Raw genomic sequence first — 15857 nt, 5'->3', positions numbered from 1 at the left:
ATTGAGATATACATTCAGAATTCTGACTTTCTTAGTTTTTTTTCTGTTTTTCCTTGTTTTGTTTTTTTGTAAAAGTTTTTTTTCTTTTTTTCTTTTCTCACAATTGAGTTTATATCTCACAATTTCTCAGAATTGTGAAGAAAAAAGTCTGAATCATGAGATATAAACTCAGAATTGTAAGATTAAAAAGTTGCAGTTAACTTTTTATTTTTATTTTTTATCCTGTGGCATAAACAAGCTTCCACAATCACTTACAGTAATAACAAAAAACTGCAGGGACTGCAATATTGCAAATATTACAGTTTATGTCATCATTTACACTCTTGTAAATGATGACATAAACTGTAATATTTGCAATATGTTTCACATCTGAGCTTATGGCAAATGTTCACAACTCAAGACTGACGTTGTGAATCCTAACTGTTTTTGTCCGCTGGAGGATTGTTTCATAAATTAGCTGATTTTCCAGCTACTTCATCTGCTACAATCAGCAGAGGAAACGCTGAACGCCACATCACATTACCACTGACGGCTCTCGCGTAGTACAGCGGCTAAAAAACACGACGTGACTGACTTCAAAATGTAGTTTGTGAGCCTGCAATATCCTCCCTGCAAAAAAGTTGGTTCTCATGTTGAGATGTTATTCAATAAATAGGATTTTTGAAATCCAGGGCTTATTTTAACGCAGCTCTCTGGATAGCATTACCTCTGGAGGCCGGTGATGTGATTCTGTGCTAATGTGCTTCACTGTCATTACAGGCCAGAGAGACTCCGAGCATGAAGACAGCAGGGAGGACAGAACAGAGCACTGAGCGATCAAACCCACGGCCCGCTGCAGTGAGAACATACTTTCACACACACTAATGTATCTCTGTATATGCGCTATATACATACAACTTGTTTTTAGTGAAATCTGCTGGGTATTTATTTCTGTTTTATGAATATTGAAAGTTTTATAAATATTGTATATGAGCGCACAGATATTTTATGATTTGTCAGCAAAGAGAGAAACCTATTCTTATTTTACAATAAGCTACTTTTAAGTCCACATGAAATTAAAATGAACTGTTTAATGTTTTTTAAAACATGTATCTGATCTTAGTGTGAATGATTCATCAGTACTTATGATAAACAATAATTGCTATTCTGGTGTGAAACGCCATCTTTTAACTATCTAATCAAATTGTATTTTTATTTTTTTTGTATATTTGCTTCGATATGGAAAGATATTTTGTAAAATGGATTGTAAATGTCATTTTATGTTGCCTTTGAATATAACAGTAAAATATAAACAGCAAAATCTAAATGATGTATCTGAGAGTCTTGAAATAACACTGTTTTAATACTGACATTTTATAAAGAAGACCAAGCAAAAAAGCATGTAAATGTGTTGAAATTATATAAAATCCATTTTAGTATAGTGTCATTTTGTTTTCATCCAAGTGTTCTGTCTTCCTCCGTTCAGAGCATAAACATTGTGGAAATGCTTGTGATGCTTCTTATTTTTAAATAGCTTTGGATGAAATCCATCTGCTCAATGACTATATGTAAATGAAAGGACTGTTCAGGGTTCATTACAGATGAAACAGAGACACACTGCTGATGACCACAGAAACAAAAACCACTTCAGAAAGACAGATAAAACTTGCACAAACAAGGTTAGTGCACAATATTATCTCACATGCCTTATTTTAAAGGAATAGTTCACCCAAAATAAAATATGCTGAAAATGTGCTCCACTTCAGGCCATCCAAGATGTAGGTTTCTTTCTTCATCAGATTTGGAGAAATGTAGCATGACTTGCTCAGCAATGGGTCCTCTGCAGTGAATGGGTGCCGTCAGAATGAGAGTCTAAACAGCTGATAAAAACATCACAATAATCCACACCACTCCAGTCCATCAGTTAACATCCTGAGAAGACAAAAGAAACAAAACCATCAAAATGTTGAGTCCATAATCCATAATAATGCAAAGTAATCTAGTCTGAATCAGGAGAGAAATCTGCACAAATCAAGCACCGTTTACAAGCCAAAACAGCTCTAAACAAATATGCTGGTGGATTTTAATGTGAGAGACAACAGGAGATGGACTTTTTTTGTCCTTGAGGAATCGTTATTATGGATTATGGGCTGGCATTTTAGCAACAGAGGTCTTCCACAGTTTAGCTCTTGATGACACGTTGAGATTTCTGCTCGATTGCTCTTGTCTGCCGTTCTGCTGAGAGATTTGTGATTGTAGCTCCATGTAGCTTCACTTTTCTGCTGAAACTCTATCCTCCTATCACTCACTGTTGTTTAAAGTGATAAAATGTAACTTAATTCCCTTCATATTTCTGATATTATCTATCAAACTAATCTGACTAATTTGATTGTACGCTTTTAATCTAAAACCACGAGTGCAACGCGTGCACCATGCGTTAGCATTTATTAGCCGGTTATAGCTTGTCATTCGCGTTTCCACTTGCGTTTCTATTCGCACCTATTATTGTTCTCTTTTTTCTCGCTCCGTTTGAACTCACGAGTTCATCAAACAACAGTGGTAAGTGAATCATTCATCAATCACGGTGAGTAATGGCTTCTCCTTCTCTTGTTATTTGCACTTCATGTCACACGTACAGTTTATCTCTCTCTGTCGGCGACGAGGAATTCACATGTGATAAATGCAGGGAAATAGTTAGGCTGACAGAGAAGATTTTAGAACTAGAGACATGCATCCAAACTTTAACTGAGGACAGTAAGAATGTGAGGGCTGTAGATACGGTTTTGGATGCGACTAGTTCAGCAAGTTATGTACATTTGTTCGGTTCTGGTTGAGCCCGTGCAGCAGGGCAACTGGGTGACTGTGAGGCGGCATAGTCGTGGGTCAAAACACCACTCTTCCATTCTGATCAAAACATTAAACAGGTTCTCCCCACTCGGTGATGCACCCACTGAGAAACCTGATGAAAGTGCTCTAGTTATTGGCGATTCTATTGTACGGAACGTGAAAATAGAGACACCAGCCACCATAGTCCATTGTTTACCCGGAGCCAGAGCGCCTGACATCTTGGCAAATTTAAAAGTGCTGGCTAATGTTAAACGTCCGCGCTAATAATGTTCGTCTTCGCCAGTCGGAGATCACTAAAAATAATGTTAAAGAGGTGTGTGAACTTGCAAGTACGATATCAGACACTGTAATATGCTCTGGTCCGCTCTCTGCTTACCGAGGTGACGAGATTCATAGCAGACTGCTGTCACTCAATGGCTGGATGTCTAAGTGGTGCCCGCAGAATAACATAGGTTTCATAGACAATTGGACAAGTTTTTGGGGCAGACCTGACCTGTTGAAAAGAGATGGTCTTCATCCCTCCTGGGATGGTGCCGCTCTTCTCTCTAGAAATATGGCACATAGTCTTAGAGTTTGTACTTGACTAATTGGGGCCCAGGTCAGGAAGCAGACAGACTGGCTAAACCAACCATCTGCTAGTCACCTCACGTCACAGAAGTCAGTTAATTCTCAGCACATAGAGACCCCTTCACCTAGATATCACACTATAGAGACTGTGTCTGTTCCCCAAACTAGAAAATACAGAAAACGTCCAAACCAAATTAAGAGTAACAATTTAATTGATGTTCAACAAATAAAAAATGTTTACAATACAGAGAAACAATTGATAAAACTTGGCTTACTGAATATCAGGTCCCTTTCTATGAAAGCACTTTTTGTGAACGATTTGATCAATGATCATAACCTAGATTTGCTCTGTTTGACAGAAACATGGCTAAAACCAGATGAATACATAACTTTAAATGAGTCTACCCCCCAAGATTACTGCTATAAAAATGAGCCACGTCCAAAAGATAAAGGGGGAGGTGTTGCTACAATTTATAGCAATATTCTCAGTATTTCTCAAAGGGCAGGCTTTAAGTATAACTCGTTTGAAGTTGTGGTGCTGCGTATAACATTATCTAGAGAAACACGTGTTAGTGATAAATCCCGTGATGTTTGTACTGGCTACTGTATACAGGCCACCAGGGCACCATACAGACTTTATTAAAGAATTTGCTGATTTTCTATCTGAGTTAGTACTGGCTGCAGATGAAGTCTTAATTGTTGGCGATTTTAATATCCATGTCGATAATGAAAAAGGTGCATTAGGATCAGCATTCATAGACATTCTGAACTCTATTGGGGTTATACAACACGTTTCAGGACCTACTCATTGTCGAAATCATAGTCTAGATGTAATACTGTCACATGGAATTGATGTTAGTGGTGTTGAAATTCTGCAGCAAAGTGATGATATCTCAGATCATTATCTAGTCTTGTGTAAACTCCATATAGCTAAAACTGTAAAATCTACTCCTTGTTACAAGTATGGTAGAACCATCACTTCTACCACAAAAGACTGCTTTGTAAGTAATCTTCCTGATTTGTCTCAATTGCTCAGCATATCCAACAGCGCAGAGAAACTTGATGATGTAACAGAAACTATGGACTCTCTCTTTTCGAGCACTTTAGATCCAGTTGCTCCTTTATGCTTAAAGAAGATCAAAGAAAACAGACTGACACCGTGGTATAATGAGCACACTCGCACTCTAAAGAGAGCAGCCCGGAAAATGGAGCGCAGCTGGAGGAAAACAAAACTAGAGGTATTTCGTATAGCTTGGTGGGAAAGTACCCTATCCTACAGAAAAGCATTAATAACCACTAGATCTGATTACTTTTCGTTTCTTCTAGAAGAAAACAAACATAACCCCCGGTATTTATTCAATACAGTGGCTAAATTAACGAAAAATAAAGCATCAACAGGTGTTGGCATTTCCCAAGAGCACAGCAATAATGAATTTATGAACTACTTTACTTCCAAGATCGATACTATCAGAGATAAAATTGTAACCATGCAGTTTTCAGCTACAGTAACGCATTAGATGTGCACTATAGATCCCCTGAGGAACAATTCCATTCATTCTCTACTGTGGGAGAGGAAGAATTGTATAAACTTGTTAAATCATCTAAACCAACAACATGTATGTTAGACCCTATTCCATCTAAACTACTAAAAGAGGTGCTTCCAGAAGTCATAGATCCTCTTTTGGCTATTATTAATTCATCATTGTCATTAGGATATGTCCCCAAAACCTTCAAATTGGATGTTATTAAGCCTCTCATTAAAAAAAAACACAACTTGACCCCAAAGATCTAGTTAATTACACACCGATCTCAAATCTCCCTTTTCTGTCAAAGATAATAGAAAAGGTAGTATCCTCACAATTATATTCCTTCTTAGAGAAAAATGGTATCTGTGAGGAATTCCAGTCAGGTTTTAGACCGTATCATAGTACTGAGACTGCTCTCATTAGAGTTACAAATGACCTGCTTCTAGTCAAGTCAAGTCACCTTTATTTATATAGCGCTTTTACAATACAGATTGTGTCAAAGCACTTAACAGTATCAAATTGGAGGATAGAGTGTCAGTAATGTATAATGATAAGATTAAACACTCAATTTTCAGTTAAAGGCATTTCATTATTGAATTCAGAGATGTCATTGTCTAGCTCAGTTTAGTTTAAATAGTATCTGTGCAATCAAATCGGCGATAATCGCTAGAAATTAAGTGTCCCCAACTGAGCAAGCCAGAGGCGACAGCGGCAAGGAACCAAAACTCCTCTGAGACAGAATGGAGAAAAACCTTGGGAGAAACCAGGCTCAGTCGGGGGGCCAGTTCTCCTCTGACCAGACGAAACCCGCAGTTCAAAAGTTTATATTTCCATTTTAATTTTGTTGCAATTTCTAACAATAGTAGTATTATGTAGTTAGGTATTTTATTATATTTTAGTTATTTTGTTATTTTTGGTTGATATATCTGGGGATATATCTCTGGGGGTCATGCTTCTATCATCTGATCGTGGTTGTATCTCTTTATTAGTTCTATTGGATCTTAGCGCTGCGTTCGACACTATCGACCACAACATTCTTTTGAATAGACTACAAAACTTTGTTGGCATTAGTGGAAGCGCCTTAGCATGGTTCAAATCATACTTATCTGACCGCCATCAGTTCGTAGCAGTGAATGAAGAGGTATCATATCGATCACAAGTGCAGTATGGAGCACCTCAAGGCTCAGTACTAGGGCCGTTAATTTTCACGCTTTACATGTTACCCTTGGGAGATATTATCAGGAGACATGGTGTTAGCTTTCACTGTTATGCTGATGATACTCAGCTCTATATTTCTTTGCGGCCTGGTGAAATACACCAAATTGAGAAACTAACAGAATGCATAGTCGACATAAAAAACTGGATGACAAGTAACTTCTTACTGCTAAATTATGAAAAAACAGAGGTGTTAACTTAGGTGACCTAAAAACCCCACATGTAATAACCTAGAACACTATCTAACACTTGACGGCTGCTCTGTCAATTCTTCTTCATCAGTCAGGAACCTAGGTGTGCTGTTCGATAGCAATCTTTCATTTGAAAGCCATGTTTCTAGCATCTGTAAAACTGCGTTTTTCCATCTCAAAAACATATCTAAATTGCGACCTATGTTCTCAACGTCAAATGCAGAAATGCTAATTCATGCGTTTATGACCTCAAGGTTAGATTATTGTAATGCTTTATTGGGTGGTTGTTCTGCACGTTTGATCAAAAAACTACAGTTGGTCTAAAATGCAGCAGCTAGAGTCCTTACTAGAATCAGGAAGTATGACTATATTAGCCCGGTTCTGTCAACACTGCACTGGCTCCCTATCAAACATCGGATAGATTTAAAAATCTTGTTAATTACTTATAAAGCCCTGAATGGCTGAATAATATATCGCATTATAGTCCTCTACGTCCGCTGCGTTCTCAAAACTCTGGCCGTTTGAATAATACCAAGAATATCAAAATCGACTGTGGGCGGCAGATCCTTTTCCTATTTAGCACCCAAACTCTGGAACAATCTACCTAACACTGTTCGGGAGGCAGACACACTTTGTCAGGTTAATTCCTGCGTTTGGAATTGAACCGTGGGTTTCGTCTGGTCAGAGGAGAACTGGCCCCCGACTGAGCCTGGTTTCTCCCAAGGTTTTTTTTTCTCCATTCTTTCTCAGAGGGAGTTTTGTTTCTTGCCGCTGTCGCCTCTGGCTTGCTCAGTTGGGGACACTTAATTTCTAGCGATTATCGCCGATTTGATCGCACAGATAATATTTAAACTAAACTGAGCTAGACAATGACATCTCTGAATTCAATAATGAAATGCCATTAACTGAAAATTGAGTGTTTAATCTTATCATTATACATTACTGACACTATCCTCCAATTTGATACTGTTAAGTGACACAATCTGTATTGTTAAAAGCACTATATAAATAAAGATGACTTGACTTGACTTAACAGTTTAAAGTTAAAAACGATGGATTTGTTTCAGCTTTTGTCTTCTCAAGATGTTAACTGATGGACTGGAGTGGTGTGGATTATTGTGATGTTTTTATCAGCTGTTTGGCTCTCATTCTGACGGCACCCATTCACTGCAGAGGATCCACTGGTGAGACAGTGATGCAATGCTACATTTCTCCAAATCTGATGAAGAAACAAACTCATCTACATCTTGGATGGCTTGAGGGTGAGCATATCTTCAGCAAATTTTCATTTTCGGGTGAACTATTCCATGATATAATGTTTATTTTGTGTGTTTGTTTTATCAAATTGCAGTGTCTTTCCTCATATTCTCCAGTCTATTTTTGTAAGTACATTACTGCAAACATGATTTTGGTTTATTTCTCAGACCGTGAGATGATTTTAAATGATTATCTGTGGGAATCATCAACAGCATGTCAAGCCAGAACATTATGCTTTAATTTTATTGTGCAAACACTTTCTGATTCAAAATCACAAGCTGTTGGTAATTATGAACCGTATCATCGTCGTTTGTTTATATCTTTTGTATTCAACATTCTGAATTCAATTACAGACAGCACTGCAGGAAATGAACAGTCATGAGCATCGCTGGCACGGAGCGACGTGTTTCATTCTCAACCGCTCTGACTACAGCAATGACCATCTGATCATGATTGGGACTATTGCTTCTTTAAAAGCGTCTGATTGCGGGCGGTTTCATCATTCACCCGGGTTCAAATGTCTGCCGACCTCTTCACATAAAACACACTGAGCCAAATGATCCGAATGAAACAATGAAACGTCTCTCCACAAAGGAAATCACACTTGCGCTGTGATGAACAGTGGAAGCATGCAGTGCTGTAAGAGTTTCATCAATCTGACACTCAAACCAGCTTTCTGTCTGCTTCACAATGTTGCCATTAAGTTATGAAGATGTTTATGATGTCATTTTTCATTGGTTATGTGAACATTCCATCATTGTGCAAACATTATGAGAATGTTATTTTTAAATGTACTCTGAACATTCTAAAACAAGTTGTAACATTTAAAAAAAAAAATGTTACCTGAACATCCAACTTGAAATGTTTCTGAAAAACAATCTATAAATAATGTTTTTGTGGTAAAGTTTTGAGAACATTATGATCATTTTGAACGAACGTTCTATTAACATTACTGGAACGTTTGTTCGTAACTTTGAGAGAACCTTGCCAGAACGTTCTGAGAACATTCTCAGTTAGCTGGGAAGAGATCGATCATCTGAATAACATGCATGTACACAGATAACAAAAAAGTTCTTAAAACGTTATGGAAACATTCATTTGAAATGTTTATATAATGTTAAAATGTCCTGTTTTCTTGTTGCGTTTAGAACATTATTTAAAGGTTGCAATAAGCTTAGTTCAACATTCTCCTAAACTTATTTGTACTCTAATGTTCTCTGAAGGCATTTGTAATATTCTAAAAATGTTAAAAAGTCCTGTTTAAAGTTCATCGTTCTCCTAACCTTATATTTACTCTCAATATAGCATTCTCTGAATGTTTATTTGTAACAGTCTAAACATTTTAAAATGTCCAGTTTTCCTGCCGTTATTAGAACTTTAATTGTTACAATAATGTTCAGACAATATTCTCTTAACCTTATTTGTACTCAGAAATAACCTTATGTGAGTGTTTATTTGTAATATCTTAAAAACAGTACAGTTGTCTTATCATTATTAGAGTGTTGTTTAAAGGTTACAATAACATTATATTAATAACATCATAAGGATGTTCTAAGAACATTTTGTCTTAATTAGAACAGGTAGATTTTTGTTCTAAGATTTACATACTGTAGCTTTTACAAAATGTTAGTGAAAGCTGTGGGAACGTTCTCTGTTAGCTGGATGAAGTGACCATGCAACGTTTTGTTTTGCTCAAATTGTCCGTATAGATGATCAAGTTTTTTTCACTCTCAGTCTCAATTAGTGCTGATTGTTTTTGGATGCCATAACAAATGCAGGCTTCTGCTTGAGCAGTCAACATGCTGTAATATACACTTACTGGCTCATGTGTTTTCAGTCTCTGAATTAGTCGTACAATCGCTGAAGCAGATTATGAGTTAATTGAGTGAAAATGCTACGAGTGTTTATGATATCTTAGTGTTTGAACAGCTGCTTTTATGATTTAAATGTGTGTTTTTCCCTCCCACTGAAATGAGCATGAACACACGCAGCTGAAGGAATTACAGCTGTACTGTGCTGGAAGCGATATTCCTGGTTATTAACAATCTAATGTCAGTGTAAAACCTGTGTGTGTTGTCATTTCATCCAACTTTCCTGTTTACCGTGCGTTATCAAGTCAAGTCACACTGGTAACACTTTAGAATAGGGAACACTTATTCACTATTAACTATGACTTTTCCCTCAATAAATTCCCGATTTGCTGCTTATTAATAGTCAGTAAGGTAGTTGTTAAGTTTAGGTATTGGGTAGGATTAGGGATGTAGAATAAAGTCATGTAGAATAAGGCATTAATGTGTGCTTAATTACTACTAATAAATGGCTAATATTCTAGAAATATGCATGCTAATAAGCAACTAGTTAAGAGACCCTAAAATAAAGTGTTACCGTCACACTTTATTGCCATTCTGCTACATGTGTGGACATACATGACCCTGGACCACAAAAACAGTCTTAAGTCGCTGGGGTATATTTGTAGCAATAGCCAAATATTATTTTATGCCAAAAATCATTAGTATATTAAATAAAGATCATATTCCATGAAGATATTTTATAAATTTACTACTGTAAATATATCAAAACGTTGTTTTTGATTAGTAATATGCATTGTTAAGAATTAATTTGGACAACTTTAAAGGCGATTTTCTCAATATTTAGATTTTTTTGCACCCTCAGATTCCAGATTTTCAAATAGTTGTATCTCGGCCAAATATTGTCTGATCCTAACAAACCATACATCAATGGAAAGATTATTTATTCAGCTTTCAGATGATGTATAAAACTATACAATTCAATTTAGAAAAAATTGACACTTAAGACTGGTTTTGTGGTCCAGGGTCACAATATTTATATAGTGCTTTTCACGATACAAATCATTGCAAAGCAGCTTTACAGAAAATGTTAAGTTCATAGTTAGGAGTAGGTTATTAGTGACATTATTGACTATGACAGAAATGTACAGTAAAAATCATGCAGTTAGTTACAAATTGCATGTAATCAAACAGACGTTTGATATAGTGGAACGAAATGTCACATCTGGCAGGACCAGGGTGCTACATATTAACTAAACATAAATGGAAACATACAACAATAGAAGTATAAGAAAAACAATAATGAACCTATACACATTGACAGTTAACCATCTGACTATCTATACTATAAAACAGTGGTCTCAAACTCAATTCCTGGAGGGCCACAGCTCTGCAGAGTTTAGCTCCAAATCACATCTGCTTGGAAGTTTCTGATCCTGAAGACCTTGATTAGCTGGATCAGGTTTGATTAGAGTTGGAGTTAAACTGTGCAGAGCTGTGGCCCTCCAGGAATTAAGTTTGAGACCAATGCTATAAATAGTTGACTCTACATGCACATAATCTGAGAGAGACTGTACATGAGATTGTGCAAAAGAGAGATTTTAGGGGAGGCAGCACAGAGTGCAAGATGATTTGCAGTGCAATGCACAAGCAAACGTATGATCTCGAGTCTTTGTAGCAAGGAGTGTTTATAAAAGTGTCTAGTGCACATGCAGAGAAAGAGTGTGTTACTGCAGGTGGTTGGTGTAGCACACTCAGAATTGCACATTAAAAAAGAAAAAAATTGTTGACAGGGAGATTGGAGTTGGGGGAAAAGCAAGCTTTGATACTCCAGTAATATACATAGTGCAGAAGATTAATATGTTATTTAAACATTGGCTACAGTATATGATGCATACTCCATCTATACATTAATTGCATTGGTGATGCATAAACATATCCACCTGGTCATGTTAATGTTCTTAGAATACGGAGAAGAAGAAAAAAATGTTTAAAGAATGTATTTTCTGTGAAAGTAAAGTTATGAGAATGTTGTCTATACTGTATGTCTAATCATGCTAGAAAGAAGTGACATTTTAACATTCATAGATTTAAAATAAAGGTTCAAAAAACATTGTCTGTTGGGTGAGAAAGTTAGGAGAATGTTGCAAGAGACATTTTTTGTAATCTTTAAGTAACATTGTAGTCATGACAGAAAATACATTTTAACAATGTTAATAACCGTTCAAAAGATGTATTTTCTGTGGAAATAGAGTTAGTAGAACATTTTTGTAACATTTAAGAATGTATTTTTGTGAAAATGAAGTTAGAATAATGCTATAATGAAAAGAAATACTGGACCTTTTAATATTCTAGAAATGTTCAAAAAGCATGTTGTATGTCGGGTCAAAATAAACAGTAATACATTATGAGAAGTGTTTTTGTAACCTTTAAATTATATTGCTTTAATCACAATAGAAAAACGGGACATTTTTTAAGGTTCTTAGAATGTTGTATGGTGGGTGAAAATAACGTTAGTAGAACGTAAGAAATGTTTTTGCTGCCTTTTAAATAACATTATAATCACAATGGAAAAACTGGACATTTTAACTTTCTTAGAATATTAATAATAAATGTTCAAAAGGGTTTTCTGTGAAAAAGTTAGGAGAATGTTGAAAAACGTTTTTGTCATTTTTATATAACGTTATAATCACAAGAAGTGGACGTTTTAACGTTCTTAGAACAGTAAAAAATAAACAATGAAAGAATGTATTTTCAATTTAAAAAAAAAAAAAAAGAATTTAGCAGAACATAAGAAAAAATTTTGTGACCTTTAAATAACGTCCTAATCATGATAGAAAAACTGGACTTTTTAACGCTATATCTTAGAATATTAAAAAGAATGCTCAAACAAGTTATTAGAGCATCGTAAGAAATGTTTTTGTAATATTTAACATCATGATCACAAGAAAACAGGACATTTTAACGTTTTGGAAACATCAAAACAACCAAAATGAAATGTTTGGAAAACGTTTTTGTACCATGGCAGACTAGCCCTATCCTAAAAGATCATTTAGACATCGTTATGTCTTTACCAGAAACACAAGCTCCAAATGCCTGCTTTTAAACACTCTGAAAGCTGACGGTGTTGTCTTTGTTAATCAGTGCCGCGCTCCACATGCATTCAGCTGAACATAACCTGGAATCTTTTTCTAATTGCTTTGCTGCGTTTGCGCGAGCGGTCTGGCATCAGGCCCAGTGCGTTGTTCGTCACGTCTCTTGTTTGCTCGTTGTAATCACGTTACACGTGCCGTCGAGTCTTGCTGGAGCTTCACAGCGAGAGAGCGTCCTGTTTTGATTGCGATTCTCACAAACGCTGTTTTCTGTTTCACATCCAGCTCGCTTAGGTTTCATAATGCAGGTTTTAGCCCCCGGTCATGCTGCAATTCTAACGTGTAATAAATAATAGAGGAGACGAGGATTGTTTGGCAGCCTGACCCCTCGCGCTGATGAAACGCTGATTATTTTCCCAGGATTTCTCCAGACGTTTCTCTTCAGAATATTCAACAATTTGGGTTAAATATGGAGAATTAAGTGCGCCTGTCGAGCAGCGCCGGAGGTTAAACATCCCTCCGACTGCGGGGAATATTTGATAAGTCTGAAACATAATCACAGGCCGTAATAAAGAGAGGAGAGACTGCGTGACCCCGTCATGTTCAGGCACTCAGCGTTTAAAGCGTTTTAAAGCACTTCCAAAAGGTAAAAAGCATAATTATCCTGCCATTAATAAGACACCTTCATCTGGCCACATCAGTGTTATTTTAGTATCAGAGATACTGTTACAGTTTTGTTATGGAAGAAGCTGGTAAAAATATCATGACATAATGGCTTTTTACATGTATTTATCTTATATATATATATATATATATATATATATATATATATATATATATACAGTCAGGTCCATAAATATTGGGACATCGACACAATTCTAACATTTTTGGCTCTATACACCACCACAATGGATTTCATTAAACGAACAAGATGTGCTTTAACTGCAGACTGTCAGCTTTAATTTTGATCTTATTTAATTTGAATATTTACATCCAAATCAGGTGAACGGTGTAGGAATTACAACAGTTTGCATATGTGCCTCCCACTATGATAGAACTTATTCTATCATTAAAGTATTCTTATTTTTTTACAGCCATTATATCATAATATTTTTTCGACATCTTCCATCTTGTATTTATTTATTTGATTATTTTGAACATCTACTATATTATACTATTTCCTCAAGTTCTTCTCTTTTGTATGTAATTTTACCGTTTTTTAATATATATATATATATATATATATATATATATATATATATTAACAACCATTATATCTTAATATTTTCTCAATTTTTTCCATGCTAAATGTATTTTTTATTGTTTTTTGTTTTGTTTTGTTTTTTTACTTGTTTTTAACAGCCATTATCATAATATTTTCTCAACATTCATTTATTATTATTATTATTATTATTATTAATTAACAGCTATTATATCATAATATTTTTCTCAACTTCTTCCATTTTGGATTTTTTATTCTGCATTTTTTTTCTACAGTTCTATACATGCTGGCCAGAGTTGTTATAGATATAAAAAACATTAAAATATTATAGATATAAAAAAACAAAAAACATTGTACTAATATATGCATGTTTCATCCAATACTAAAAATATTTATTAAAATTATTCAGTCAAATATACCATTTTATCCAATATTAAAATATTTGTGTTATTATTTATTTTAAGGCATTGTAATATTTCATCATTACTTTAGCAAGCTATTGTCAAACTCTTGGAATTTTCTTTCTTTGTTCTATTGCAGAGTTGCTGCCAGTGTAGAGCGTTTCATATTTTTTAATAAAGCACATGTGAAATACTGTATCCCACGATGCAATCTGATTGACTTGACCTTTCTATTGCAGGATCATGAATTACCGGGAAGTAAAATCAACCTCTAGATTTAACATCTTTTCTTTAACAAATTTAATTGATAGCCTCAAAATGTGAAGTAGTTTAAAGTTTGCCATTTTATGCCATTTTTAGTTTGAAGGTTTGAAGTTTCTCAGACAGATAGATGCAACTGTGTTCTGGCTGGTTCTGAATGGTTGCTATGGTGATGCTATGCGTTGCTAGGGTAAAAATGATTTTTGGAACATTTGTTCATTTGCAACATTGTAAGCAGCAGGTCAAGTCGAGTGCATTGCATTGCATTTTGGGCACCAGTATTTCATGCTTTGTGCACATTTTAGCAAATGCAGTAAAAGTGCAAGTATTTGATGCATGCATGCATACTAAACACAGTATTCATCCTGCTGAAGCACTAGCTCTTCTCTCTCTCTCTCTCTCTCTCTCTCTCGTACTCTAGGGATGAATTTGGAGAAAAGCAGCCAGGGCAGTGAGGGGGCCGACGCGTGCCTAAAAATACAGCCGCATGCCACTCACGAGGTGAAACTTCAATTAAGACACGAGCACTTCATCATTATTCCACTCGACTGATGATTACCATCTGACATTTTAACACATGCAAACATGCTGATATATATTCTGCCACTTTCTCGGCGAGAGGAAGAAGGCAATCGTGCAATTATCACTTCAAGCTGTCGATCATTGAACCTTTTCTTTGATAGATTGGCACACTTTTGATGAGAGCGGGTCAGAAACGATACGCCCCCAAACCAAACAGCATCGCCCGAGAGAGGAGGACTGTAAAACACAGAGCGTGTCATAAAACAGTTTTTTAAGGGGATGAAAGGCGGTTTACTCAAAGCTTGTTTTAAGGATAATTTCGCTGCTTCTCCATTAGGTCAGACTGGCTTTGAACGGCTCTGGATGTCCGTTCTCCTGATAACAGGAGTTTAATGTCTGACACACTGCTGGCCATGGAGGTGAACCGCCGCTGATAAGACTGTGTGTGTGTACTGTACACACTCTCTCACTGAAGACGAGCGGAGTGAATCTCAGCTGTAATGGGTCAGATAGACGCTATAGGGAGCTTTGCTTTGTGATATAATGTTCAACGTACATGATTTATAATAATATAATGCCGATTATCACGGATGATCATGTTTCTCCGTCAGTTTGTAAAAACAAACCACACTTAAGATTAATGTGTTAAAAAGCAGAAAAGCACTTATTTGTGTACTTTTGTTTGTGACTAGTGCTATTTCTGTATACAATACTCTTATAGTTTTTGTTGATATTTTGAATTAAATTTTATTTTTAGATTTTTTTTTACTGTAATTTTAGTTAATTTTATAGTAATTTTGCTGTGTTTTTATCATTGGCATCATTAATATTATTATTATTTTAGTCTTAATATATTTTTATAAATTATTTTATTAATTCAAGTTCAAAAATGTTTATTAGCTGGCAGGTTGCATAAACTGCTTAGTCTTAAAAGTTAGTCATCTGATTTTTTTCCCTTGCAAGATTTGT

The 15857-nt window shown here is 35.6% G+C and overlaps 1 protein-coding gene and 1 long non-coding RNA gene across 14 annotated transcripts in view; both read left to right on the top strand.

Moving 5' to 3' along the window:
- LOC131522772 (1-phosphatidylinositol 4,5-bisphosphate phosphodiesterase beta-4) overlaps nucleotides 1-10081 on the top strand; it is a 56758-nt gene extending 46677 nt beyond the window's left edge. For 7 of the 13 annotated variants that reach the window (XM_058748474.1, XM_058748472.1, XM_058748473.1 and 4 more), the window contains 3 exons: nucleotides 760-837; nucleotides 1569-1658; nucleotides 7677-8114. In XM_058748474.1, coding sequence (XP_058604457.1) covers nucleotides 760-837; nucleotides 1569-1658; nucleotides 7677-7964 — 456 coding nt within the window. In that variant the 3' untranslated portion in view covers nucleotides 7965-8114. Of the gene's footprint in view, nucleotides 1-759; nucleotides 1489-1513; nucleotides 1659-7676 lie in introns of those variants that run through there. The other 6 variants (XM_058748478.1, XM_058748481.1, XM_058748479.1 and 3 more) reach the window with 4 other exon arrangements.
- A 2400-nt stretch (nucleotides 10082-12481) lies between these two features.
- Nucleotides 12482-15508, top strand: LOC131522775 (uncharacterized). Its single transcript, XR_009266636.1, has 3 exons — nucleotides 12482-13128; nucleotides 14788-14867; nucleotides 15050-15508. It is a non-coding gene; the product is annotated as an uncharacterized LOC131522775 (long non-coding RNA).
- The last annotated feature ends 349 nt before the right edge of the window (nucleotides 15509-15857 follow it).

This window comes from Onychostoma macrolepis, chromosome 17, assembly GCF_012432095.1.
Source record: "Onychostoma macrolepis isolate SWU-2019 chromosome 17, ASM1243209v1, whole genome shotgun sequence".
Classification (NCBI taxonomy): Eukaryota; Metazoa; Chordata; class Actinopteri; order Cypriniformes; family Cyprinidae; genus Onychostoma; species Onychostoma macrolepis.
The sequence above is the reverse complement of the archived record's forward strand: the minus strand, read 5'-3'. Positions and strand labels throughout refer to the sequence as shown.